The sequence below is a fragment of the Notothenia coriiceps genome, unplaced genomic scaffold (genome assembly GCF_000735185.1).
Source record: "Notothenia coriiceps isolate Sejong01 unplaced genomic scaffold, NC01 NC01_scaffold00001919, whole genome shotgun sequence".
Classification (NCBI taxonomy): Eukaryota; Metazoa; Chordata; class Actinopteri; order Perciformes; family Nototheniidae; genus Notothenia; species Notothenia coriiceps.
Window position 1 is genome coordinate 369240 of NW_011334620.1, and position 26248 is coordinate 395487.

Here is a 26248-nt window from a genome sequence, read left to right on the forward strand (position 1 = left end):
CATTTCTCTTCCTAGTGATATTACGTAATTGGGGAGCTAATACTTATACTTTAGATTTGTATATGTGTGTGTGTCTGTGTGTTTGTGTGACAGAAGACATTTGCAGCTCAACTTGAAGAGGTGTTAATTTTACGAGGTGTGCTTTGTGATAAAAGCTGCGAGGCGAGGAGCTGCAAATGTTTTTTTACCCTTTCACTGAGAAACCACAACGTCAGTGCACTTACCAAGATTGAGTGGTAGGGGATACTGCTGGCTTAAACATAAATGTGTAAATGGTTTGTGGTCATAAGGAGGAAGGAGTGGTTTGCCAAACATGTTCAGTGGGATTCTTTTAAACACTAGCTTTTGGTCAGGCTGAAAGGGAAACTCAAAGACGTAGTTTGACTGAATAAATGAGTACTTTAAGGGCTAAATGCTTCTCTAATGCTTCCTGTGCAAACATAAAGCACAAGCAAACTAAATAAATATGCACGTTTACTCATGTAAAAACAATAAATCACTTTATGTCTATAGATTTTTTGCCCAGAATGTGATTATAACTATTTAACATCTAACATTTCATCACTACTGTACTTTTCTGTGGTGCATGTCTCTGCTCTGAGGTTCAAAGAGACACGCAGTCCTCCATGGCAGTCTGCAAGGTCACTGAACCGGGATGTTTCCAAAGGGAGATACAGGGCCAGCAAGGGCAAATATAAAATGTTGAGGCAAAGGTGAGGAAGGTGCAGAACAGGCACATCTCTGTTCACTCAGAAGCTCAGGAAGAAAGGGAGACGGTGGGAAGAGAGACGTCTGAATCTGACAGCAGAGAGAGAATAGACAGATGTGTCTGGAGACACAGCGCTGATATTTCCATCTGGAGAGATTAAAGGTGCTCTTTTTGAGGAAAAAATGTTGGCCGTCCTGTCCCATCAGCGGAGTTCTGTCGCTGTGTGTGTGAGTGTAGGTGCGTGGGTTTGTGCATGAGCAATATGAATCCAGGACACCAGAGACAGGTGTGTTTCCATGAGTGAGGAATCTGCCAAAAGCTGCTCTCAATCATTATCTGTATCTCTTCTTATGTTCCTGTCCAACATTGTTGAGTGTTGACGTGTACGATGAAAGTTTCAGCAAAGTACAAAGAAATGTAACTTTTAAATTTATCACACCATGCTGGGTTTCACAGCAGATACAGTGACAATAGGAATGCAGGCTTTCCTCGTTTCTTTTCTCAAAAATCAACCAAATCTCTGTCCTTCCATCAAAGATATGATTATTTCCAAGCCTTTAAACTTGACTGAATAATGTTGTTTGATTATGTATGTTGCAATAAGCCCATTTAGGACGGTTGCATTTCTTCATCAGGTTTTAGGCTTCCTTCACGTGTTGTCACAATATAACGGTATTAAAGCTGGGGTAGGTAAGTTTGAGAAATCGGTTCGAGATATACTTTTTGTTATATTCCATGGAATGTTCTTAACATCCCGATAGCAATGAATATCTTAAGTGCTTTGACAAAAAATCCATTAAAAAATGTCATCTGTGGAAGCCGTAGTACTGTAAAAAGCACGACCAATCATCTCAGCCGGCCCGGCTAAAATAACTGGATGGCCTACCTGCCTGTCAGCCTTCCATCTGTGCACAAACTTATCTCGTGCCCTCATTGGTCATGTGCGCGTTCGTGTGTGTTGGAGGAGGGGCTCTGCAAGGAAGTGGCAGATTTTTTCCGGTTGTGTATTTTCAAATTCTAACGCACTTGAGCTGGTTTCTCCAAAATTACCTACCCCACCTTTAATTGTTAAAGGTCACATGTCATGCTTTTCCGGTTATTACCCATCCCCTTGTGTGTTATGAAGGTTTTTATGCATGTAAACGGTCTGCAGAGTCAAAACCCTCAAAGTACACCCTGTTGCGAGTAAAACTCAACACAGAAAATACCTCCCCAAAACGCCTCGTTGGTGAAACATCCATGGTGAAACGTCATCATCCATTTGATTCTTCCGGGTACGAGATTTCGAAAGCACGTACCCGGAACTAAATGGACCAATCCGTGGAGCCGTTACGTTACGTCCGCGGAGCCGTTACGTTAAGCCCCCTCTGATTGGTCCAAATTGACCAATCCACGGACTTCCTCACACACACACACAGTGCAGGCAGCTCTGCTGATCTCTCCTCCCTGGCTGCAGGCTTATAACAGACAGTTGGGATCGCGGCGAAATTCTCTCTGCAGACCCATTCTCACAGCGTTTATCAACCTTTTTCTTACTCAATATAAAGCCACACTTATTGTTTTTACTTCGGCTGTGACTTTGTGTGTGCTCAGGATGAGTTTGCCTGTGTTTCGCTGTGTATCGCTAAACAAGGAAACAACACCTCCACGGAGCTCAGCGCGATTCACAACGTCCCGACCAATCAGAGTACACTGTGCTCACAGGGAGGGTGGGGGCTGGAGCTATTGGAGCTACAACGAGCCGTTAAAGGCAGAGAGTGAAATTCAGTGAATACAAGTAGTTTACAGAGATGCTGTATGAGAAACCAATGTGAGTTTGGAAAATTGCACAATATAAATCTACTCTAGTAGACCTCAACAATGGAATTATGATCAGTGGAAATGGCCATGACATGTCTCCTTTAATGTGATACATATATAATAATATTGTGTAAATAATCCAATATTTAGGATCTGGCTTTGTCTCACTCCCAACCCCCAAACAAACAAATCATTTGCCAAAAAGAGAGAAAACACACAATAGAAAAGTTGAATTTAAATTCGACTAATAGCATTTGTATTTTGTGTTATCACGTTTTCCATAGATATAGTGATTGTTAATCTTGTGATGAAAATCTGTAATTGGGACATTTGAATGTGTTTAAAATTCCCTCACTACCTCCCTCCAATCATGTAATTCAGTCTATGGTAAATCAGAATTACAGAGGAAGCTGAGGTTCATTTACCATATTGTACTTTGGATAGTCTTATAGTTTTTCTTACACATTTGTTCAGGGGGTTGCCAGCTGCTGCGGTTTTAATGAGATTCTGGAGATCGCACCTTGTATAAATCGCAGTAGTCGACACCCAAGCTTTTACTGGGCGAAAGTTGACTCATCAAAAACCACATCTTACAGACACATGATGCCCATGAGTCCTCTCACACCGCACACCTGACAATTTACTGTGTTTGGTTTATGTATTATGAAAAAACGTATGTACATCTGGATGTAGTCGGGGAAACAGGGGGAAACACATGCACATACGTTACATTCAATGTAGACAACTTTGAGGTTTGCTTATTTTTGAGAGTGTCTGGGCCAGAGAGGACATGCTGAGAGCTCAGTGGTGTATGACCAGACACACATGATTTGGCAGCAGATGTTGAACAATTAGGATTCAGACCGCAGATATTTGTACATCCATTTCCCCCTGGGCTGTGGTCACATGGTTGATGTGTGGGCCTAAACTTGATTGACAGGACCTACTAAAGGTGATGGATGTAGTTTGAAAGTTTTACGATAGAGTAGATTATTTATTTTTCACTGTGCAACTGTTTAAGCTGAAATACTGTACAAAGATCATGGTCTGAACACATTTGGTAACACTTTTTTTTAAAGCAACACTAGCGGCATGTAGGGATGAAATACCTCCATGGATGGATTACTGAGTTTAATGGTCCCTAGATGATTAATCATGATGACTTTGGTGGTCCTCTGACTCTTTCTCTGGTGCCATCATCTGGTCAAGATGTTAATCGGTGGAAACTTTGGTTCATATAATTACTGGTAAAGCTAATGGCGTTCCCATAATATGTTCTTTGTGTTTAATGCTTATTGGTTAATTGGTTAACCTGCTAAACTAAGATGATATGCTGAACATGGTAACATAAGCATCAGCATATTAGCATTAACATTTTGAAAATGTAAGCACCTTGGCGTTATTTAGTTCAAAGAGTCAGTAACTCGTAAAACTGCTAGCATGGCCGTAGAGTCTTGTGTGAAATAAAAACGAAAAATGTAATTATACAAACCAGGCAAATATCAGAGCAATACAAAGCAAATGTAACATTTGTGCACACTTATCGGATTATTGCTCTTCAGAAACAGTTTCAGCTTGTTTTCCAAGTTGTTATCCATAATTGCACAAATATATGTTAATTGAACATGACACTGCTTTTCTTTTGTCTTCAAGTTATGTGTGTATTTTCCTGCCTTATGAACAAACAAAGTATGGAGTGTGTGTGTGAACTGAATGGGTGATATCTGAAATTGTAGAACATGGTTGCTGTTCCTGATTGTCATTCTTGTCATTAGAAAGACATCAATGAACAAGATGAATTGTTTTTTACACAAACATGCACAAAATTACACTTTAAATCTCACAAACACCTGACTTCATGTCTGGCATCATTAAGGATGACACTCACGTTTTTAAAAGGAAAGTTAATTTGGCATAATAGACTTCTTTATAGTCTCATTGGTTTAAATGCATGCTTCATTTAAAACATGGAAACTTGTTATCTAATGTTTGATTCAGATGTCTGAAAGTGGCCATGCTGTGTGAACAAGTCACTCTGGACTGGAGGCAACACTTATGTAGAATAACGTGTTGGAGAAAAGCTCAGCAGGTAAGGACAGGAGGTGTTTCCATCAATCAGCGGTCTCCATGACATCGTAACGGTGTTGCTATGTGGCGCTGAACAGACCCCCGTTGTACGGCCCCTCTGATCTGTGGCCGTAAAAGTCTGTCGGAATATTTCCAACCCCTTAAAAAACACATACATACATACATACATACATACATACATACATACATACATACATACATACATACATACATACATACATACATACACATACATACATACAGACACACACACACACACACACACACACACACACACACACACACACACACACACACACACACACACACACACACACACACACACACATACCGACACCATGCTGGGACGTTCCAAAGAAGCAGTAAAACTGTCCTATTTATGTTCTTAAGCTTTTAATGTATTGTATATAAATAAATGGTAATGTAAGGTTAAATATTACGCATCACTGAAATCCATCATCATGTATTCTCAAATGTAACTTTTCATATTTACATGTTCAGTTAATTCTGTAAATATGTGTTATGCAAGTCAGATAAAATCCTAATTATACAATGTACAGGAGTGTAAATCTGAAAAGTCTGAAATGAACCCCGAGCTGGTCAAATGTTCATAAACAATGTTTATTGAGCATAGACATACATTACAATATTGATTTGGATAGATTTATAGATCAAAAGGGATTTTGATAATAATGTCATCCTGTCAATAAGGGAAAGTTTAGCTCCTTTTTCCACAAACATTGTTGCCTTGAAATGCTTTTGTTCAGTTTCTGTACTTGATGGCAAAAATGTGTCTGAATATTTTAACCTGAAAAATGCTTTAGGATCAGAGAACCTTTTTTTTCTATAACCCTCACCTGTTAGAAGCATTTCATTCGTACCCTACAAGTGTATAGTGTCAATAACTATTACTGAAATCAGTTCTAAATTAGCAGTATACTGGTGATAAATATTAATTTAAAGTGGTTTGAGCATTTAATCTCATCACTATGTTAACCTTTCATTTGCTAAATTATGGCATTACCTATTTGTGTTTGAAAAAAAGAAACATCATCAGTCCTTCACACACAATCTTTTGGATCAAAGCATTATACATTTTTACCTTTTTCTTTATTTTCATTACCCTTTTTTTCCTACCATCTCCTAATAGTAATTGTTTTCCTACTACTGTCAGTTGTGGGAACTTTAACACAGAAAAAAAAAAGTTTGATACTCAGGTTGTCACACATCAACTAATTTCCTTCACTTCTCTATTGTCTATCAACCTCATAATGTTGATTATTCACACAAAGCTTATTCCCAGTGGGCAAACATAGGTCCCAGTTCTTATTGGGAAAAGCAGCATTCCTCCACGGCCTTTGGCATGTCTGGCTCCTGTCACTGTGGAAACAAGCTGGGCTTATTTGAAAGGCCAGCTCTCATCGGGGGAGACAGTGGCACGGCCATGTCAAAATCACCAGTCCAATGAGAAAAGGTCAAAGGGCGGAAAAGATCCAAAGAGCCAGTGATGGAGTGGACACTTAGGATGCGGTTCAGGATGCAAATTAGAAGAACCACGGATGAGCTGGCTGTAATAAAATGAGTGTGTCAGGAGATGCAAGACTGGGATGGAAATGGCACTTATAAAGAAAAACTGAACCGTAACCACTCAGAGGAGCAGCTTATGGTGAGGTATTCACTGGCTTTGGAGCCAAGGAAAACCTCTTTGACTCTCTCTGTTACTGTCCATTTAAAGCAGACCACAACTTTTGGACCGCAACTTTTTTTTAATATATAATGTATATTTGAGACTTGGGGACTTCCTTAAACTTCTGACAGACATCTATAGGTTGCTTTAGATATTCCTCATGAAATACTCTAACCGCCTTCCTGTGTCACATTCCGACTTTTGTGTCGTTATTGAGATTTCTTTCTTTTTTTTGCCTTTTTTCTGACTAAATATGTTGCACTAATGTACGAAGAACAAGAATGTTCCTATTAATACCAGCAGGAGTGGTGTGTGCACACCAGTGAGTTAACTGGAAGGTGGTAGAATTACTTCACATACTTACATAAAAAGAGCAAAAAAAGCAGTGTGTCTGAATACATGTAAATACAAATGTTTCAATATCACATTATTTTTTAGACAGTGTGACAGATTAATTAGTGCACTGGTACTTTAGTATATCTTTAAGTGTATATTTATAGTGTATTGATAACAGGACATCTTTCAAAAAATAAATATGTGACTCTTTGTGTGTCTCCCCCTTCTGGACTACAGGAGATTCATTTTATTCCAGCCTATTCTGTCAGATGAACTTTAATGTAGGGCCAAAATTGAAATTAACACACATTTCAAAGTATCCTTCTCAGATACAATCGGTTTTAACCTTTTAACAGTAACATACACAACCCCTAATATGTTTACTAAAATAACTAGTAAACATTAAGAGTTCAATCAATCCTACCACAAACTATTAAGCAGAAAAATACATTTAAAACTTTCAGGTTTATGTCTGCTTGTGACAATATTAGATAGAGTGGATGACACAATGACATACAGTATAAGTGCAACCGACTGCAAATACTGGTCACAAGTCAGTGCAGCGCCAATGTAAATCCAGCAGAGGGAGACCAAAATCCTACTTTGGCAAATGAGGTTCTCAAGAAGTGCTAAACCGATACTATACCAATGTTTGATCGAAATACTTAGTAAAGTACATGAAATGCAGATCCCTCACTCACCTCGTCTTGTCTTCCTTCCATACAGGCCTTGGCCATGCCTCCCCTCCCTTTCTTTCTGACACTGCTACAGCTCGCAGTACTTACTTGTGTGACTGCTGGGGCATACTATGGACACAAGCAACACCCTCAGCAATACCAGCCGGTGCAACACCACCAACAAATGGGCAAAGAAGGCTTTCCCCAACAACAGTACCTTGGCAAAGAGGTGCCGTATATGCAGTATCCCCACTACAGGAAGGAGATTCCCCAGATGCCCATGCACAAGGGCAAAGGCAATGCTCATAAAGGAGACGGCTATAATGGGGGCCAAGACAAAGGTGAGAAAATCAACATTTTTACACCCAGTAACCAACAAACTTCCAAAAATATAAATCAGTCTCATCTTGGACAAATGTGACACTACCTGCCAATGAACATTAATGGCACAAAACATCTTTTTTTTATTGAACCATTGTTGTGTTTTTCTATTTCAACTGAGTGTCCATGTCATGTTCATGTATGCCCTGGCTTAACAATCAAAGCATTGCCTATATATTATCAAATCAATAATTTCCTGTTGAATATTTATCCAGGTCAGACAATCCTTAGTGGCGCTGAGGGGATTCCCCAAGGAGAGCCTGGCCCAGCCGGGCCACCTGGAGCTGAGGGACCCGAAGGACCTCCTGGAGCTTCAGGGAATGGACAGCCCGGACCCGAGGGACGACCAGGACCACTAGGTCCACCAGGTGGGCCTGGAATTGGAAAACCAGGTTTGCCAGGACTTGCAGGCAAGCCAGGAGGAAGTGGTGAGCCTGGACCACAAGGAGAAATGGGCCCTAGGGGTGAGGAAGGGCCAGCTGGGCAGACAGGGCCTCAGGGTCCCCCAGGACCACCTGGGCTGCCAGGAATAGGTAAACCAGGGGGACAGGGATTACCTGGCCAACCAGGTCTCAAGGGAGAGCCAGGTCACAAAGGGTTGCCAGGACTACCAGGATTACCGGGACCCAAAGGAGACAAAGGGATAGGCCAGCCAGGACAACCTGGTCACAAAGGGCTCCCAGGGACCCAAGGACCTGCTGGCCCAAGAGGGCTGCCTGGTTTTGGAAAACCCGGTTTGAATGGGGCACCAGGGCCACTCGGACCATCAGGAGATAAAGGTCATCCTGGGGAGCTAGGACCAGCTGGGCCACCTGGGAAAGGAGGACAGCCTGGCCCACCAGGTCTACCGGGTCAGGGAAAACCAGGTCAAAATGGCCTGCCAGGACAGCCAGGCATGCCAGGTGGGAAAGGTCATCCAGGACCACCAGGTCTGCCAGGAAAGCCCGGACTTCCTGGATTTGGTAAACCAGGGTTCCTAGGACCAAAAGGTGATAAAGGTATGGGTGGACAACCTGGACCTTCAGGACCAAAAGGAGATAAAGGCTACGGGGGCCTGCCTGGTATGCTTGGACCACCTGGACCAAATGGTCCACCAGGTCCTACTGGCCCTCTGGGAACCCCAGGTGGTTTAGGTGCACCTGGTCCTAAAGGAGATTGTGGAGAAGTAGGACCTAACGGGCTTGGAGGAGACCAGGGTAACCCTGGTGCCTCTGGGATACCTGGTAAGGATGGTCTACCTGGAGATCGTGGAGAGCCAGGACCAAGAGGTCCACCAGGACCGGGTGGAACGAAAGGAGATGGAGGGCATAAAGGTCTACCTGGTAAGCCTGGATCTCCAGGACTTCCCGGGCCAAAAGGACAAGGTGGATTACCTGGTGCACTGGGACCTCAAGGTCCTAAAGGAATCCCTGGAATGGATGGCACTGTAGGACCAATTGGGCCTTCTGGTCTCCCAGGTTCAAAAGGAGATGGCGGTGTTCCTGGTCCACCAGGCATTGCAGGTGAGGGAAATTCAGGTCTTCCTGGTCCCATAGGACCCCAAGGGAAAGAGGGGCCATCAGGGCCAGCTGGACAACGTGGTCAGCCTGGCCTCCCTGGACCACCAGGCCCAACTGGTGCATCGGGTCTGTCCCCTGAGTTCGCTGGAGTGCTCTCTCAAATGGGCCCTGAACTAGATGGTGTTAAGACTGGCGGCTATGGAAAGAAGGGAAAGTATGGAGGCAACGGGGCAGAAGCAATGGGGGCCAGTGGGCTGGAAATGCCAGCGTTCACAGCTGTAATAACCACTCCCTTTCCACCTGTGGGCACTCCAGTCGTCTTCGACAAGCTCTTGTACAATGGTCGCCAAAACTACAACCCAGAAACAGGAATCTTCACCTGTGACATGCCCGGCATTTATTACTTTGCCTACCACGTTCATTGCAAAGGAGCTAATGTCTGGGTGGCTTTGATGAGGAACAATGAGCCAGTGATGTATACATATGATGAATACAAAAAGGGTTTCTTAGATCAAGCATCAGGAAGTGCAGTACTACCTCTACAACCGGGGGACACTGTGTATATTCAGCTGCCCTCAGATCAGGCCTCAGGACTTTATGCTGGACAGTATGTGCACTCCTCATTCTCTGGATATTTGTTATATCCAATGTGAAACCACAAACTACAGAGATAGAGGTACTTCTATGAGATCAAAGTGGGAGCCTATTTTGTATAATATAAACATTATTATAAACCACCAAAGACTTAGCAGTCTTATATAATGGTAAGTCAACAAAGTATTGATCTCATCAGCAGAGATGAGAGGACAAATCAGAAGCCTGAAGGTTTGTATGTGCAGCAGCTGTTATACTTTATAGCCTTATAGCAACATAATTTGGAGAGTAATGTTTCTTTCTTTTACAGCTTTGAAAATATAATAGAATATATAAAAAGGCATTAAAAGAAGAGAAAAAAAACGATTTGCATTTTGTACAAACATATGAAAGGGAAGAAGGGTACATGTGAAGTGTATGCAAAATAAAACTAAAACAAACCAATTCTAGTTACGCAAAGCCACATTTTGCTCCTGCACCTCTTCAAAACTGGCAGCTACCCATTGTGGTGACGAATGTGAAAATATTTCAAAACATGATGGTTTATTCATTACAGTACAACATTTAAAGCGTGCATGCATTCATAATAAATATAAATGTATGATAATTGCAAGCATCTGAAATGATTTATAGGAAATGAAAAAGTAAAGTGTTTACATTAAACCATTTTGTATAGGTTTTGGAGGTAAACACATTTGTGGTCATAACCAGCAATTCAGATTTTTCATGGACCAATCTCTTAATCCCCCATGTGGATTACCAAAAATAATTACATTTGCAAATTACAATGTGGGAGCAACCTATATGACTTGTATAAGCCTCAGCATAATAGGGCCGACTGGTATTGGTGGTGAATTATTTTATGGCAAAAAATATGCTCACCCATGATATATGTGGCTGACTGACAATTGCTCCCATGAGTGAGATTCAATAGGTAAGAATGTAATATTGATCTTATGTTTTAGTTTTTACTTACAGGTATATGGGTGTAAAGAAACAAAATGTGTGTGCAAAAGTGCAAAGGTCAAACTAACATACCATATTGCCCTGGCCTATGAAAACCACTCCATATGCTATATATTAAAGACGACAAAAAAACGTATACGGCTTATATGTGTCATTCGGTTACCAACATGATCAAATAACTCTGCATTTAGGTTTCTTTCAGAGCGAAATCATGTTGGGAATAAATTCAAATGAACTATATTCTTACTTACTCTTTTTATTTAAAATTAAACTGATTGTATTTTGTAACTGTTTTGTAAGATTAATCATTTTTTAGTTGTAACAGCACCCTTGGTGAGCTTCATTTGGTACGTCTTGCTGCCAGGTTTAAAGAAAATACAAATACATTTTTATCACAATTAACTCAAAGCAAGTGTTGAATGTCGCAGCAATTCATAAGAATGGTTATGTCAATAATTTATTATTTAATCTGCCGATCCCTTGCATGCTATGACAAGGACAAAATGCATGACAACTTTTAAAGGAAAACTAAATGTATATTTCTTATTTTATCACGGTGCTAATATTGTCGTTGTAACCAAAGATTTAATGTCTTAATTTTTTCACTTTTGTTATCGCGTGTTTTGTTACCATGTTGTTTTTCTAAATAAAAATGTTTAAATAAAAAGAATATATGGTTGAAATGTTTTTGCTCAATGTAAGAATTAACAAGTAACTAAACATTTCAAATAAATGTAGTGGAGTAAAAGGTACAACATTTGCCAAAAAAAATGTATGAAGTAAAAGTATAAAGTATCGTAATATGAAAATACCCAAGTAAAGTACAAGTACCACATTTTTTTTGTGTAAATGTACTTTGTTACCAGAGTTGGGAGCCATACTCAGATCTTGTAGTAAAAGTAGAAAATGTGTAGAAATACTGTTACAAGTAAAAGTCCTGCAATTAAAATTTTATTTAAATAAATTACCAAAGTATTAGCATCAAAATAGTAAAGTACCAAATGTAAAAATACTCATTATGCAAATTGGCCCATTCCATAATAATATACATTATATGTTTTGATTATTATTATTGATTCATTAATGTGTTTATTAAAGCTCGTAAAGGTGCAGCTAGTTTTAATTACTTTGTATGCTGCAGGGTAGCTTGTGAATTTACTCCAGGTGTAACTATAGGCTTACCTAAGTGTTCATTATATTTCCTATCATTAATCCAAATCTGCAAAGTAACTTCAGTTATTAAATAAATTAAAAGTAAAAGTACGCGATTTACGTCTAAGATGTAGTGGAGTAGCAAAAATTGAAATTCTCAAGTAAAGTACAAGTACCACAAACGTGTGCTAATGTACAGTACTTTTGTAATGTAAATCTACTTAGTTACTTCCCATTACTGGTAACAGCTGTGAGACGAGATGCTGATGCTGCGGGGGGAGTTAATCGACTACAGCGCATGCGCAGTGGGGTTTGCAACATCTGTCACCACATCTTTTGTTAGTCCAGATTCATTCAACGAGCTCTTCCAAACCTTCCGGAAATACGCAGCAGTAAGGGTAAGCATTGTTAGCTTTTAAGATTTGAAATGGTGTCACACTGTGTTGTTTTTGCTAAATATAGAAACAAGCCAGTCGTAAGCTACAAAGCGTAACTAGATCTGTTAAAAGGTTATGCTGAATTAGGTTAGCTAGCAACAGCAGCTAACACGCTAGCCTGCTTTGATATAACAGCCCAACTAATCTGCCTCTAATTACTCTTGTTTTTTTTAATAGCTGGTAGCACTTTGTTATTAGAAAATCAGATTGGTCTCACGTACTATGTGGTTGATTTGATGTCATTTCTAACTTGATTTTCTCTTCTGATAGCATCGTGTCTGTGTTGTAACACCTGCCATTTAATCCAGTCTCATGATGTAGTTAAAATGAGCAGGCTAACAGTATACAATGTTAGGTTTGGGTCTAAAGCAAATACTGGAATCATTAAATAGTCAAATAAACTATCTTGATAATTGGTCGTTTGGGCTGAGTCATTTTCAAGCCAAACGTCTAATCCAGCTTCCTGTTGTGAGGATTTGCAGATGTATTAATATAAACGATATACATTTGAATATCTTCAAAATATATTTGCTTTGGGCCTCTGTAAAAAACAAGCACCTTGTTGATATCACTTTGTAATTTATGAGATTGTCATGGGTTTTTTCATATTATTTTCAAACATAATATGGAACAAATAATTTAAAAAAAATGATTGTTGGTTTAGGTCTGTCAAGTGTTGGTTGCTGAAATAAAATGTGTTTTGTCTTTAGGTTTGCCTCAAAATGACATCACGTGCTGGTCTCAGACCAGGTGGCACCAATGGAAGTGAATTCAAGTACAAAGAGAGGGTGTCGGTCCCACAATACCAGATGAGGCAAGTACCTGTCATGTATTTCTGATAGTGACAGTAACAACAAGTATGGCTAACACCTTGTTTATCTGTTATCGGTTTTACAGTGTTCCCATGAAGTCAGAGGTGCGGAAGTTAAACCTGGTCCATTTCCTGCTCTGGCTGCTGGTGGCGGCACAAGTGACTGTCAGCCACTTCAACCTAGTGTCCCATGACATAGTGTCCATGCCGTACCAGTGGGAGTACCCCTACCTGCTCAGCCTCCTGCCTCTGTTCTGCAGTGCCCTATCCCTTCCAAAGAACAATATAAGTTACCTGGTCTTATCCATGATCAGCGCAGGGCTGTTCTCTGTGGCACCACTCATTTACGGTGGAATGGAGATGTTTCCTGTGGCACAGCAGCTCTACCGCCATGGAAAGGCCTACCGCTTCATTTTCGGCTTCTCTGCAGTGACTGTTATGTATCTCATCATGGTGGTTGCTGTTCAAGTACACGGCTGGCAGTTATATTACATGAAGAAGCTGTTAGACTCTTGGTTTGACTCCACTCAGGAGAAGAAGAAGAAATAATCGATTGAAAAAGCTGTGACTGGGAAAAAACTGTGTTTTTAACTTAATTTATGAATCTTATTTAAGTCTATTTATAATTAATTAATTTAATGAAACAAGGTACATTAGAAACCAGTTTCTTCTGTACAGGAACCTGGCTTATTTATTATTTGTTAAAACTTGTTTTATTTTTGTTCATCATAATTTATTTTGAGTGGCAAGAAGACACAATCAGGCGTGGCATCAAAGCAACACCCATAAACATAGAATGCCATCTACTTTTCCCACTTCATCATCAGCTTGAATCTAAACTAAGAAACTGGTCAATTAGGAAAAGGAATGTTAAGTAATCATTCTCAAAATTATGTGAAGTCTGAAGTGAATTCAAGAATTGCAACTGGGAGTGAGACATGTTTTGTATACCATTTACAGAGCCAGGGCTGTGTACAAACACCAGATTTGTTTTCAGCACACACTGAATATATATTTCTAGCAAGGAGGAGGTTTTTGCTGAATTTGACAAAAATATATTGGATTAGAATTGCTGACTCTACCTTTAAAGGAACTAGGTTTATTGCTACAGATGTGCTGATGCTGTTTCTTCTGTAAGTCTACCTCTCATATTACCTCCTTTCCAGAATCTATTTCAGCTATTAAAACATAGAGATGGTGATAAGAATAGCTGCCTGTACTGATATATTTTCATGTTTTCTCATTCAGCATCAAAGACAGCACATTACTCCTGTGTTTCAGAATAAAATATGCATTATAAAGCGTGTTACTGGATATCTTTTTCAAGAAATGTCTCCTTAACAAACTGCCCGTTTATTCAGTGTATTATTGAGGATGTTGGAGAGAATCTCCACAGAAGTGTGTGTGATGGTTTGCTGCAAACACTAAACCAGTGTTCTTTTTTATTACATTTCTTTGTGCACGTTATTTTTCAGAACATGTATAAGTTATACTTTTAAAAAGTGGTGGGTACAAAATTGGCCTTTTCAAAAAGTTGTGGGGACATGTCCCCAGCGTCCCCAGTGCACCTTTGTAGGCTACTTAAGTACTGTACTTGAGTGATGTACTTAGTTACTTTACACCAGTGGTGTAACACACTTAAAACTAAGAAGACTTTAGTTACACCAGGAGTAACATTAACTAGCTACCCTGCAGCATACTAAGTAATTAAAACTAACTGCACCTTTACCAGCTTTGATAAATACATTAATGCATCAATCAGTATTATCAAAATATAAAATATATCATTTTGAATTGAGTACATTTGCATAATGAGTACTTTATTTTGGTACTTTAAGTATATTTTGATGCTAATACTTTTGTACATACATCTGTAACATTTTTTTACTTTTACTTGTAACAGAGTATTCCTACACTATGGTACTTCCACTTTTACTTAAGTACAAGATCTGAGTACTTTCCCAGCTCTGCTTTACAGCACTGAACATATTTACAATTAGGTGATTCAATCACAGGCACAGTATCTGGTCACCACGGTCACAACGCACTTTGATCCAGATCATCTGCGCATGCGCATGATGAATGCCACGTACTGGTTGACGTTGACAGTCTTGGAGGCTTGGACACTTCCTGATGCTGGTACCCGGGTCTAGCTAGGCTAGCTAAAATATATTAATTTCAGGGTTTAGGGAAACCTTTGAAACACAGCGCGGCCAAGTCGTCTGATTCAGGTAAAATACCTTCTTGTGTTTATGGTTCAGGCATGTTATGAAGTAGTTTAAACCACACAGCAGTTCCCATCCTTTCTCTGTTTGAGTGGTCTGTTGCTAGCAAGCTAGCTATGTGGTTAGCTTGATAGCTAGCAACTACTAATGTTAATTTAGCTACGCAGCGAGCTAACGCTTAGGCATCTCGCCCAAACAGGTGCCGAGTCTTATTCATAGGAAGTTACATACGAAAATAACTGACACTGGCTTTTTTTTCTATTCTTACGAAAGACAAAGTTGTTATTTTACTTTGTTGAAAAATATGCCGGTTTACCTAACGTTAGCTCAGAGTGCCATTTAAAGGTAGCAAGTTACCCAGGAAACAGCTTGATGCCGACCGATTACTAGAAAGTGAAAGTAATGATAGTTATTTTACTGCAATGAAATGAAATATTAAATATACTATTGCTTTTAACTCCGCATTTACAGTTTTTAATGACACCATTGACAGGGCAGTGATGAAACGGCCTAGTTAGCATTCACTGGTTATGTTTATGGGCCACTGACAGATGACTCTGCGAATGAGCGTCTGTTACCATCAGCTTTAGCCGCACTTCAGTGACAATTTTAACGTTTAAATCAGATCTAAAGTTACCAAACGTTGTCATCAACATTTGGTATAGCCACTTTTGGTAGAAACCAGTTTGTCGTTCCCCCATTTAACATAACTGTATGCTAAATGTTAGCTACCACACAATCCCTAGCATCCGGCTAATTATTCATCTGGCTAGCAGAGTGAAAGCCGTAGCATCTCTGGAATTAAATTCACTGTTTATTGTCCAGCCTTGAACCTAAGTACCAAACATCATAGTAAATCCAACTGCTCACTACATATCAGTTGAAGAAGTACTCAGATTTGTAAGTGAAATAAGCAATACTACATTCGCGTCGTTCTTTATTACAAGTAAGAAGCCCTGAATTCAAAAATATTGCCTAAGTACAAAAGTATCAGCATCAAAATATACTTAAAGTATCAAGAATAAAGGTGCTCCTAATCATCTATATATTATATAGGTTACTTATATGATTATGAATGTGTTTTTATCATAGCTGGTACATTTGGAGCTTATTTAAATAGCTGTATACTGCTGCTGGATATCCTAACCTATAAATATAACTTATAAATAATTTAATGTATATTTATATTTTGTATAAGCTAATAGTATAAATCTAAAAAGTAACTAAAGCTGTCAAATAAATGTAGTGGACTAAAAAGTACAATATTGGCTTCTAAAATGCAGTGGAGTAGAAGTATAAAGTAGCATATACTGAAAATACTCAGGTAAGGTAAAAGTACTTCAAAATTGTACTTAAATGCACTTTGTTATTATCCACCACTGCTACACACGATCACTGAGAGACGTTCATTGATCACAAGCTGTTTAGGCTCGACTAGCTGAATGTGAAACTGCATATGTTGGATTGCATAACAAACTTAATCTGTGTGTTTCACCTATTTTGCTTGTAAATGTTCAAATGATGTCTTTCGAAAAGATCCAATACTCATAGTTGAAAGCTGTGATTATCTTATCAAACTGGTTAATATTTTGGGTCAAAGTCTGTAATATCATAGTTATCTTTGCCACCTCACAGGGTGATGTTTGACCCTTAGACCCTGCAGTACAAGGACACTGTGTGATGTTGTTACTGCATATGAATACTCTTGATTGGATTCAATTATGTATAAACAAACTTTAGAAATCACATCACTGCCCGTTAGAGAGATAGACGGTTTGTTAAAGATTGAGTTAGACTATTAAAATTAAATGTTTAGTAGACAGAAGTTCTCTTTCTCCCTTGATTTCTGTTCAGAGAGATAAGACCACAAATAGGATCTGCTAATTTGAACATGATTCCATATCCCTTGCCAATGTAACAATCGCCTTTTTAAATAGAAACCACTTTCAACAACCACTTTGCCTACCCTGATAACACAGACCCAGTGCTTTCTAAGCCCTCTAGTTGAATATAATGATCATTCTGATGTTATTTTATTTCGTGCACAAGTGAGATCTTTCAATACTAAGCAGAGTGAGTCATTCTTTTAACCTTAACCCTGCAGTTCTAGTGGGGTTCAGCATTACACTATTGTCCGTTAACACTGATGCTGTTGATGACTTTAGTTTTTGGTAACCTTCAATCAACTTTATGAATAAAAACCGTACTTCTTTAATAGTCAACAAATAATCAAAGTCAGTCCAACTTAGCTGTTCCCAAAATGTCATTCTCGCTTCCATTAAGCATTGAGAAAGTAGACAAGACGCTAGGACATCAGGCTTGTTGTTTAGTAAGTTGTCTACCTTTCCTCTGACCCTGTTAGTGGTGGGAGCAGAAGAGGTCGGACGGCACCATGAACGGCCAGCTGGACCTAAGCGGGAAGCTGATCATTAAAGCCCAGTTGGGCGATGACATCAGACGCATCCCAATCCACAACGAAGACATTACTTACGACGAGCTAGTGCTGATGATGCAACGTGTCTTCAGGGGAAAGCTGCAGAGTAACGACGAGGTTACCATCAAATACAAGGATGAAGGTGAGTCAGGACATCCAGGGCCATTTGTCCTCATTGGTCTCAAGGGTCACAAGTGTGATTGTTGACGTTTTCCTCTTATTTTTAAAACCAAGTTTATGTGACTGTTACTGATAACTTGACGACGTAATCTTTATTTTTGGCAGAGATAATCATCGTTTCTTTCATTTCCCTCTTTCTAGATGATGACCTCATCACCATTTTTGACAGCTCCGACCTCTCCTTCGCCATCCAGTGCAGTAGAATACTCAAACTGACTTTGTTTGGTAAGATATGAAAGCATTTTCTCTTACCGATCAAAAGACATCCGCCCGCGCGTTGTGTGTGAACTTCTCCTTAAGGAATCGAAACTTCAAGCCTCTGGATTTCTTAAATCATGTGAAACCGTAATAATGATCAATTGTAGATCAAGATGTCTTTAATCAGCTGTTACCTCAACCAGTCACTGGAGGGCAGTCCAGCTTAGGTTTCAAACAACAAACCTCAGCTCTTCTCTGACTGAAGGAAAGTTGTCTTCACTCCCTTCCTAATCATTTGGGTTGGACATTTCTGTACGTTTCTTAGCACCTGTCGAGCAAGCAAAGAACATGACAGGCAGAAGATGGTTGTTTTCCAGTTATATTGGTTCCTGACTGACATTTTAAATATGCACCAGGCCAGCTGACATGGGCATGAGAAGAATTAATCATATTTACCAAACAACCGCTTAGCCCCGCCCTAACATGTCAGGTTAACACCTGTTTTCTTTTTAAAGTAATAACACGTTGCATTAGGTGTTACACAGTTAATAATACTTGATCTACAATATGATTTTGATTGTTGTATGAATAGGAATACTTGAACAAATAAGGTGCGCCTGGTAAATAGATGTCATATATGGCAAATCTATATGCAGCTTTATAAGTAAATTGTGTTTTCTGTCTGTTTTTTTTTAACCTTAATATTAACTGGATCTGAAGGTGAAGTATATTCCACCCATTTATTTAAGCTATTTATCCGTAGGGTCGCAGGTGGCTGAAGCACATCCCAATTATACTGATCAAACAAGCCATCTGTGACTGTTTTCTTTCAATCCATTCTCTTCAATACTGGCCAACTTCAGGCCATAATCACTTCTTCATCTGATTCTGTAAATGACAAAAAACAACTTGTTGTTTTCCCTGATTATGTCTCCCGGCTCCCATTTCATATTACATGTGTTTTGTATTCATGTTCATGAATTACTCGATTTCCTGTGAATCATTTTAAAAACAGGATTATTTCCCCAGTGTTTGACTTTTGGAAAGCCTAGAATCTGATTGTGTTCCTTCCTGCACGGAAATATTGTGGTAGAGAATAACCAGTCGAGGAATATACGCAGGAAAGTAAACTTTTAAGATAACGATTCAACAGAATATTGATATCAGCTACGGGAAAAAAAGACTTGAAAGTCATAGCACACCATGTACTTGTTTTTAGAAATGTTATAATGTTGACTCATTTTTAAACTCAAAAGTTAAATGTGCACTCCCTCTACTCTGGGATATAATGGCAACATGATGTTGTTTCCTGTTCTCTGCTTCCCGTCAGTTTGTTCTCCTGTAATTGCAATTATAAGAGGTTAATCTGCAAGATTTCAGCTTTTATTTCAAAAACAAACATGCATAATAACCTCATGTGGAATGAATTTTCTTCGACGGGTCGAAATGCAAAACAAGGAAGAGTAGCCAGAGTCTTGTGGCAGCCTGTGTCTCACAGAGGAACTCATGACCCACTGCCTCCCTGCTCAGCATTATCCTCTCGTAACACAGACACTTACGTGAGAGAAGAATGTCCGGCGGTCACTAATCTCAAAATCCTTCTTGGACATTACACTCCCCAGTCACTTTTAGAGTGGGGATAATAACAATTGGGAAAGTATTGAATGACTTACGTGGTGCAGGTCACAAAGTGTCAAAGATTGTGAAGACCTTGTTCCTGTGTTGTTTAGAGCAGATTGGAAATGGAATAATTGACCTATTGGTTAGATAGCGTCATTTCAATTTCATTAAGTTAGCACGAAAACCAAGCTCTTTTGTTTAGCTGGTAATAATAAAGCTCTCTGTCAGCCTGGCTGCTTTTGCAAATGGCTTTGTGGTTTTAACCATGTGACCGATAGATGATCTCAGTAATGCCAAGTATTCACAGTGTGGAGTCAGATTTGCAACTAGTCATCATTCATAATTGCCACATACTTAGTGTGGAATGAACCGCCGTTCCATCTGACCAATGAACTGGATAATTATGAGTTTCCAAACACTGTTTATTTTGAATTTGCAAATGTTACTGTAATAAACTGTTTTTGCTGAAGATCCTATTTTACAGTTTCAATTTCAGCCCAAAGGTTAATCATGATGTATATTGAAATGTGTCCATCTAAAACAGGGTTGGGGAACCTTTTTCCTCTCAAGGGCCATTTCAATTTTTTCAACACCCTCCGAGGGCCGTACAAATGATTGACCTCTGCTTAAAAACACTAAAATCACAGCCCATTCATTTGGCCTTTCTTTCATGTTGTGCAAAGAAAAAGCAACCTCTGAATCCAGATATTTTACCATAACTCGCATGCATGCACGTGCACGGTGTGGCATGACCACCAAAACAGAAAGATATGGACACAAGATGTGTGCAAATAGTTTCCTTTTTAAGTAGGGGGTGGACCTCACCTCCTCTAGGGGGGTCCGGGGGGCATGCTCCCCTGGGAAGATTTTTTTTTAAATGTTGAAGTTAAAACCATCAATCTGGTGCACTTTGAGAGCAACATGAAGAGATCTATGGATACATCTCTCAACACCCATATGAAACAGAACTGCAAGCAGATTTTTTTCTTTATGGATATTTTACAAATCACTTCCCTTTTAAACTGTATTCTTGTTTATTAATAACAACTTTTTTTTACTGTCATATAGTATTTTATACCTGTTTACTTTATTCTCTTATTTTTTTTATAACTATAATGATCATATAAAGATGTGCCTTTACCTCACTGGTTGGAGAAAAAGCTTCTTATATTCGTTAGCATAGCTAGCTAACCAGATGCTAATAACAACAAAGTTATTGACTGTATGATCAGTACGACAGATGAACAGATTGCCACTGGGCTTTCAACTAAAGACACAGCCACGCAAAAACTGCGGCATGTGTACGGCTCCTTATGGGTACTTTAATTTGTGAAGGCCTGGGCGGCCGTTTTCTTGGTGCTCTCCGTCAAACTACGCTCCTGTCAGCACGAGACATTATTACCACTACCTGATGACACGTTTAGGATCGTGTTTGAGACATATACCAGGTGATGACACGTTAGGCTCGTGTTGTGTTCAAGGACCCTGACCTGGCCAGGAAAAACAAGCTTGTTTAATTATTTTGCGGTCTAGATTTCTTGAATTTTTTTCTTTTTTGCGTGCGTTTATAAATTACCTCGAGGGCCGTACCAAATGGTCTCGCGGGCCGTATACAGCCCGGGGGCCGGAGGTTCCCCACCCCTGATCTAAAAGATCAATCAAATCGAATCAATAAGTCATGGCTATAACTCAGATCCTGAATACTTTACTCCAAGTGAGAAATGATAGTATCTAATGAGATCAGACGTGAGATAACGATAAGGAGAGTAAAGATATGAACTGGGGATTGTTGTCCTCTGTAAAAGCCATCAGGAATCAATCACTTTCCTTGAGGTCTTACACACAGATGGATTTGACTGTGCGGACATGGAGAAATGCTTAATCTCATGTTTGACTTTGCTCACTGCTTTCCTTTTCCTTTATCTCCCGTTATCTGCAGTGAACGGTCAGCCGCGGCCTTTGGAGTCTAGTCAAGTGAAGTATCTGCGCAGGGAGCTCATTGAGCTCAGGAATAAAGTCAACAACCTCCTGGACAGCCTGGAGCCCCCAACCGAGCCGGGCCTGGCTTCTACAGCACCGGACAGTGGTAACCACCCCTCCTACACACACACACACTTTAGAGGTAGACCAAGAAGTCAACCTTTATTAGATTATATCGGTATCGGTGTATATGTTGGCCTTTAGAAGTTGCTGTGCAGAAATGGTTCCGTGTCGTCATTACATAGTTTGTCCACCAGAGAGCACTGACAGATTGATTTTTCATTTGTTAAATGTCCAACTAGGTCACAAATGTAAAGGATCCATATCCTTAGGTTTTTGGTTGGATTTTTTAAACTGGATATCAGTATCAGCCTTTTAGTATCAGTGCTCCTAGTACTAGACTCCTGGTACTAGGATGGGTTAAATGCAGAGAACACATTTCACTGTGTGTGCTGTGTGCTCTGCATGTGTGACCATTAAAGAGGGGTTTCATCCCTCGCAATTCTATCAGCCTTGTAAGAAAACACTGTCTGTTTTACTATAAAAATATGTTTACTTTGCATTTCTTGATTGATTTGCCGAAAGTGTGTTTTAATGGTCGTTACATGAAAACTCATAGCTTCTGAACAGTAATGTACATCAAAGAGCCACACTGTGCCGTCTAGGCTATAGTATATTTTCACATGCATACTCCAGGCAGTCTGATTTGTCTTTGGGTTTTATTTTTTTAGATCACAAACCTTCAGTAAGGTCTGTTATCCCACTGATGGGGATCACTCTTCCCCTGTGACACCCTACCCTGTCAAACCTTTGATCACATGCTGACTGCCAACATTTAAGATCCCACAGGCATACTGGTACCAGAGTGAGACTTGAGTTTATAAGGGTCAGTGATCATGGAATAATTTAACAACTAGCTTTTGTTTGAATATGAACTGGTTTAGTCCAGTTTGATTGTGGGAATACAGACTTGCACACAGACACCCTTTCCATGTGTTATCATAACTGTTGTCCGAGAAACGTTGTGCGGCCATTTTTCATTTTTGTGAGCTGTAACTTTTGAATAACATCTGAATAAGTTATTTGTCTGGAAACAGTAAATGGGGAGTGATCTGTAGTCGGCAAACAGTTGGATTAGTTTTTCTGAGTCTAATGCAGGAGTGTAATCAAGGTCTTAATGAGGCTGTAGCACTCGTACCTTTAGTACTAAATGTTGGTGTTAATGTTTTTTGTTAACTCAAATGATCTCAAAATGTTGCGTACTGTACATGCATTGCCTTGTTGCCAAAATGTGTCTTGGACTCAGCTGGTTCCTAAAGGTCTGTGTTTCTAGATTCAGTGGACGGACGTGAAGGCAAACTGATGGCAGCAGAGCAGGCTGTGAAACACGCCACTCCAGTCAGCGCGGCCAGCATGTCGGCCTTCGACCCCTTAAAAAACCAGGACGAGGTCAGCAAGAATGTCATCTCCGCTTTTGGACTGAGTGAGGACCATGCCCAAGGTATTGCACCTGAGCAAACTGCATCAAATAGAAGACACTTGGCTTTGATACCTTTGTGTTTTGTTTCAGTGTATCGCTGTAACCTTTTTTCCTCATCCTCGTCCGAGCAGCTCCCCCAGCGTCGCTGTCACTAGAGGAGCGTTCAGGAACACCTGACAGCATCAACTCCTCCTCTGCAGCTCCTCAGCCGGTGGCGCCTCCCCAACCACAGGCTCCCTATCCTGGAGTGCAGCAGGGCCCCCCAGCTGCCTTGGATGGTGAGTCACAACCACACACAGCGACTGCCCCATGAAATCCAATATCCCTGTAGGGGAAACTTCTGAAGCAATAGGAGTCAGGACTCAGAGAGACACGAGGAGAGCTGGAGCTTAGATGGCGAACACTGACGGTTTATTTGGAGTTTCGGCCGGAGAATTGACAAAACATGTCACGGGTTGACCACACGTTTGAGATGATCAATTCTGAAGAACTCTACCCCAGACCCGTGCGTTCAGCTAGTTCAGAGAGAATAATCAACATGCTGCAGAACAAGATAGAATCATAACACCTCTATCAGCTGACGCCAACAGGCAGGAACAGGGAGACAGAACACTGAGAGCACAGCAGCCAAGGTTACAGGTGCGTGTGCTCAGTCAGGACAGTTTGAACTGATAAACTGGGTCAAAGTTATGGGCCTCGGAAAATATTTCCCCAACAGATATATTAGAATTTTGCGACCACAGATCAGTAAGTTTGATATTTGCAGGTAAATGTGATTATGGTGCAACAACTTCCTCTCCTTTTTTAACAGGGTATTGCTCCTAGGTTGGAGTTTTCCACCAAAACAACCATCATTGAGTGCCTAGCAGATGCAGAGATGATCATTTACCCCAATATATCCATGGTAAAGAATATATGGCATGGCTCTAACTGCAGAGATGATGTATGATGCATCAAACAGCATCTAACTGCATCTGAAACAACACAAAAACTGGACCAGGTTAGAATTTGTCAGCAGGAGACCAGCACATAAAACCAGTGGCATCAAAGTGTTCTGTTTTTCTTAGATTATTTTAGCAACAATTATAATATGTTTATATTGGATTTTTTATATTTAGCACACATAAATTCCTATAATAATAAAAAACTGCAAATTGGAACTGGCAAATAGCTACCAATGGACCAATGGATGTGCTGACAACTGTAATGGGTTACTTTGATAGTGAAGTAAAACCTGTATGGTTTATTTTACCCGTTTTGTACATATAATGATCTCTTGGAAATAATAGGTCTCAGCGAATCTACAAATATGTGTGCTGTTGTGTTTTCAAATTTAATTGACTAAGGAGTCAGGGAAGAAGTAGTGTGATATTTGACATATGAGGTCACATCAGCTGGTCAAACTTAAATTACCTACTTCCTGTTGTTTTTGGACACAAGTACACAGTCCACTTCCTATTCACCTCACATTTATTTTTCAGTGATATGGTCAGTATGTTCAAGTTAGGAGAAGACAAAAGCTTACAAAACCCTTGCAAATCTCTGGTAAAAGAACTTAAAGGTCCCATGTCATGGCCTGATCATAATTCCATTGTTGAGGTCTACTAGAATAGATTTATATCGTGCAATTTTCCAAACTCACATTGGTTTCTCATACAGCATCTCTGTATAGTGTGTGTATTCACTCTCTGTCCTACACGGGTTGTCGGAGCTCACACTGTCCGCTCCTCACAGCAGCGAGCCTCGCAACGTCCCGCCGTGTGTGTGTGTGTGTGAGGAAGTCCGCGGATTGGTCCAAACGTAACAGCTCCGCGGACGTAACGTCACTATACCCAAATACGTCACTATACCCAAGAAGTAAACAATGGAAAAAGAGAAATCTCCAACGAGGCGTTCTGGGGCAGCATAGACAGGTCTTTTCTGTGTTAGAGTTTTACTCGCTACAGGGTGTACTTTGAGGGTTTGTGACTCTGCAGACATAAAAAGCTACATAACACACAAGGGGACGGGTAATAACCAGAAAAGCATGACATGGGACCTTTAACAACAAGATGTAGCTCCTCTGGTTCTACTGTAGCAGAAGGTTCAACACAGACCGCTCAGACGCCCAGCCCTTCTGTTATTGGTGAACAGAAGTTTTGAAACATCCAATCTTTTTTCCCCAGAGACCACTGATGAAGAGGAACAGGAAACACTGCAGTAGACCCAGGAGCTGCTCTCCTCAGAGGAGACAGCCTCCAGCCCTGGGAAGCAGACGAGGAGTCAGAGCGTCCAGAGAAAGAACCAGCAGGTCACCACCGTTCCTCTGCAGAACCCAGTCCCTGCCCCCCCCACTCACAGCACCTGGCCCGGCTCAGACTGGACTCGGCCCCCCAGCATGTAAGCACTAACAGCACATCTTGATCCCAACATGAACAAATATGTTTTCTTTCATCGCCATCCAGCAGATGGCAGAGGAGTGCTGATCTAGGTCCACACAGCAGTTTTTTCTTGGCTTGTATCTGAAACTAATACCCCTTTCACATTTCTCTTCTCCAATTATATAATGCTTCACCGGTACCAAGGTTGGAGACTCAATAAAAAGAACGATGAGTACAATTTTGATACGATATAAAACAATACATTCAGTCTCATCATCACTAAGAGGTGTGTTGGCGTATATGCGGTGGTGTAATGTATTGAAGTACATTTACTCAAGTTTTTGTACTTAAGTAGGATTGTGGGGTACTTGTACTTTACTTGAGTATTTTTATTTTATGTTACTTCATATTTCTACTCCACTAAATGTTGGAAGCCAATATTGCACTTTTTCCTCCACTACATTTATTTAACAAAATGAGCTACTAGTTACTTTACAGATTCAAATATAAATAAACTATCATAAATAATCATATATATATTCAGCAGTAGTAGATCAAGTAATTCAAATGAACCTTTATCAGCTGTGATGAAGACATTATTGCATCAGCAATCATAATCCAGTAATTTAAGATA

General features: G+C 40.0%; 3 protein-coding genes across 3 annotated transcripts in view; all 3 read left to right on the forward strand.

Moving 5' to 3' along the window:
* The window catches only part of col8a1a (collagen, type VIII, alpha 1a), a 13245-nt gene extending 1890 nt beyond the window's left edge, over positions 1–11355 (forward strand). Inside the window, exons 2-3 of the mRNA XM_010793211.1 lie at positions 7347–7638; positions 7894–11355. Coding sequence (XP_010791513.1) covers positions 7356–7638; positions 7894–9830 — 2220 coding nt within the window. The 5' untranslated portion in view covers positions 7347–7355 and the 3' untranslated portion in view covers positions 9831–11355. The remainder of the gene's footprint in view (positions 1–7346; positions 7639–7893) is intronic.
* Positions 11356–12144: 789 nt separating this feature from the next.
* Positions 12145–14540, forward strand: jagn1a (jagunal homolog 1a). The gene is made up of 3 exons (XM_010793221.1): positions 12145–12287; positions 13037–13140; positions 13224–14540. Exons 1-3 carry the CDS (start codon positions 12150–12152, stop codon positions 13684–13686), a joined length of 705 nt encoding a protein of 234 aa, XP_010791523.1. The 5' UTR covers positions 12145–12149; the 3' UTR covers positions 13687–14540.
* A 687-nt stretch (positions 14541–15227) lies between these two features.
* Positions 15228–23626, forward strand: tfg (trafficking from ER to golgi regulator). Its single transcript, XM_010793234.1, has 6 exons — positions 15228–15368; positions 17725–17938; positions 18118–18201; positions 21734–21880; positions 23108–23275; positions 23386–23626. The coding sequence occupies exons 2-6, from the start codon at positions 17755–17757 to the stop codon at positions 23565–23567; spliced, it is 765 nt and encodes a 254-aa protein (XP_010791536.1). The 5' UTR covers positions 15228–15368; positions 17725–17754; the 3' UTR covers positions 23568–23626.
* Positions 23627–26248: the final 2622 nt, after the last annotated feature.

Bases quoted from the DNA above. Each gene is read 5' to 3' on its own strand.
- tfg (XM_010793234.1), top strand. From the start codon at position 17,755: ATGAACGGCCAGCTGGACCTAAGCGGGAAGCTGATCATTAAAGCCCAG. The intron at 18,202-21,733 runs GTAAGATATGAA...CGTTATCTGCAG, and splicing joins ACTCAAACTGACTTTGTTTG to TGAACGGTCAGCCGCGGCCT. The intron at 23,276-23,385 runs GTATTGCACCTG...TCGTCCGAGCAG, and splicing joins GAGTGAGGACCATGCCCAAG to CTCCCCCAGCGTCGCTGTCA.
- jagn1a (XM_010793221.1), top strand. From the start codon at position 12,150: ATGCTGATGCTGCGGGGGGAGTTAATCGACTACAGCGCATGCGCAGTG. The intron at 12,288-13,036 runs GTAAGCATTGTT...TTTTGTCTTTAG, and splicing joins GGAAATACGCAGCAGTAAGG to GTTTGCCTCAAAATGACATC. The intron at 13,141-13,223 runs GCAAGTACCTGT...TCGGTTTTACAG, and splicing joins GTCCCACAATACCAGATGAG to TGTTCCCATGAAGTCAGAGG.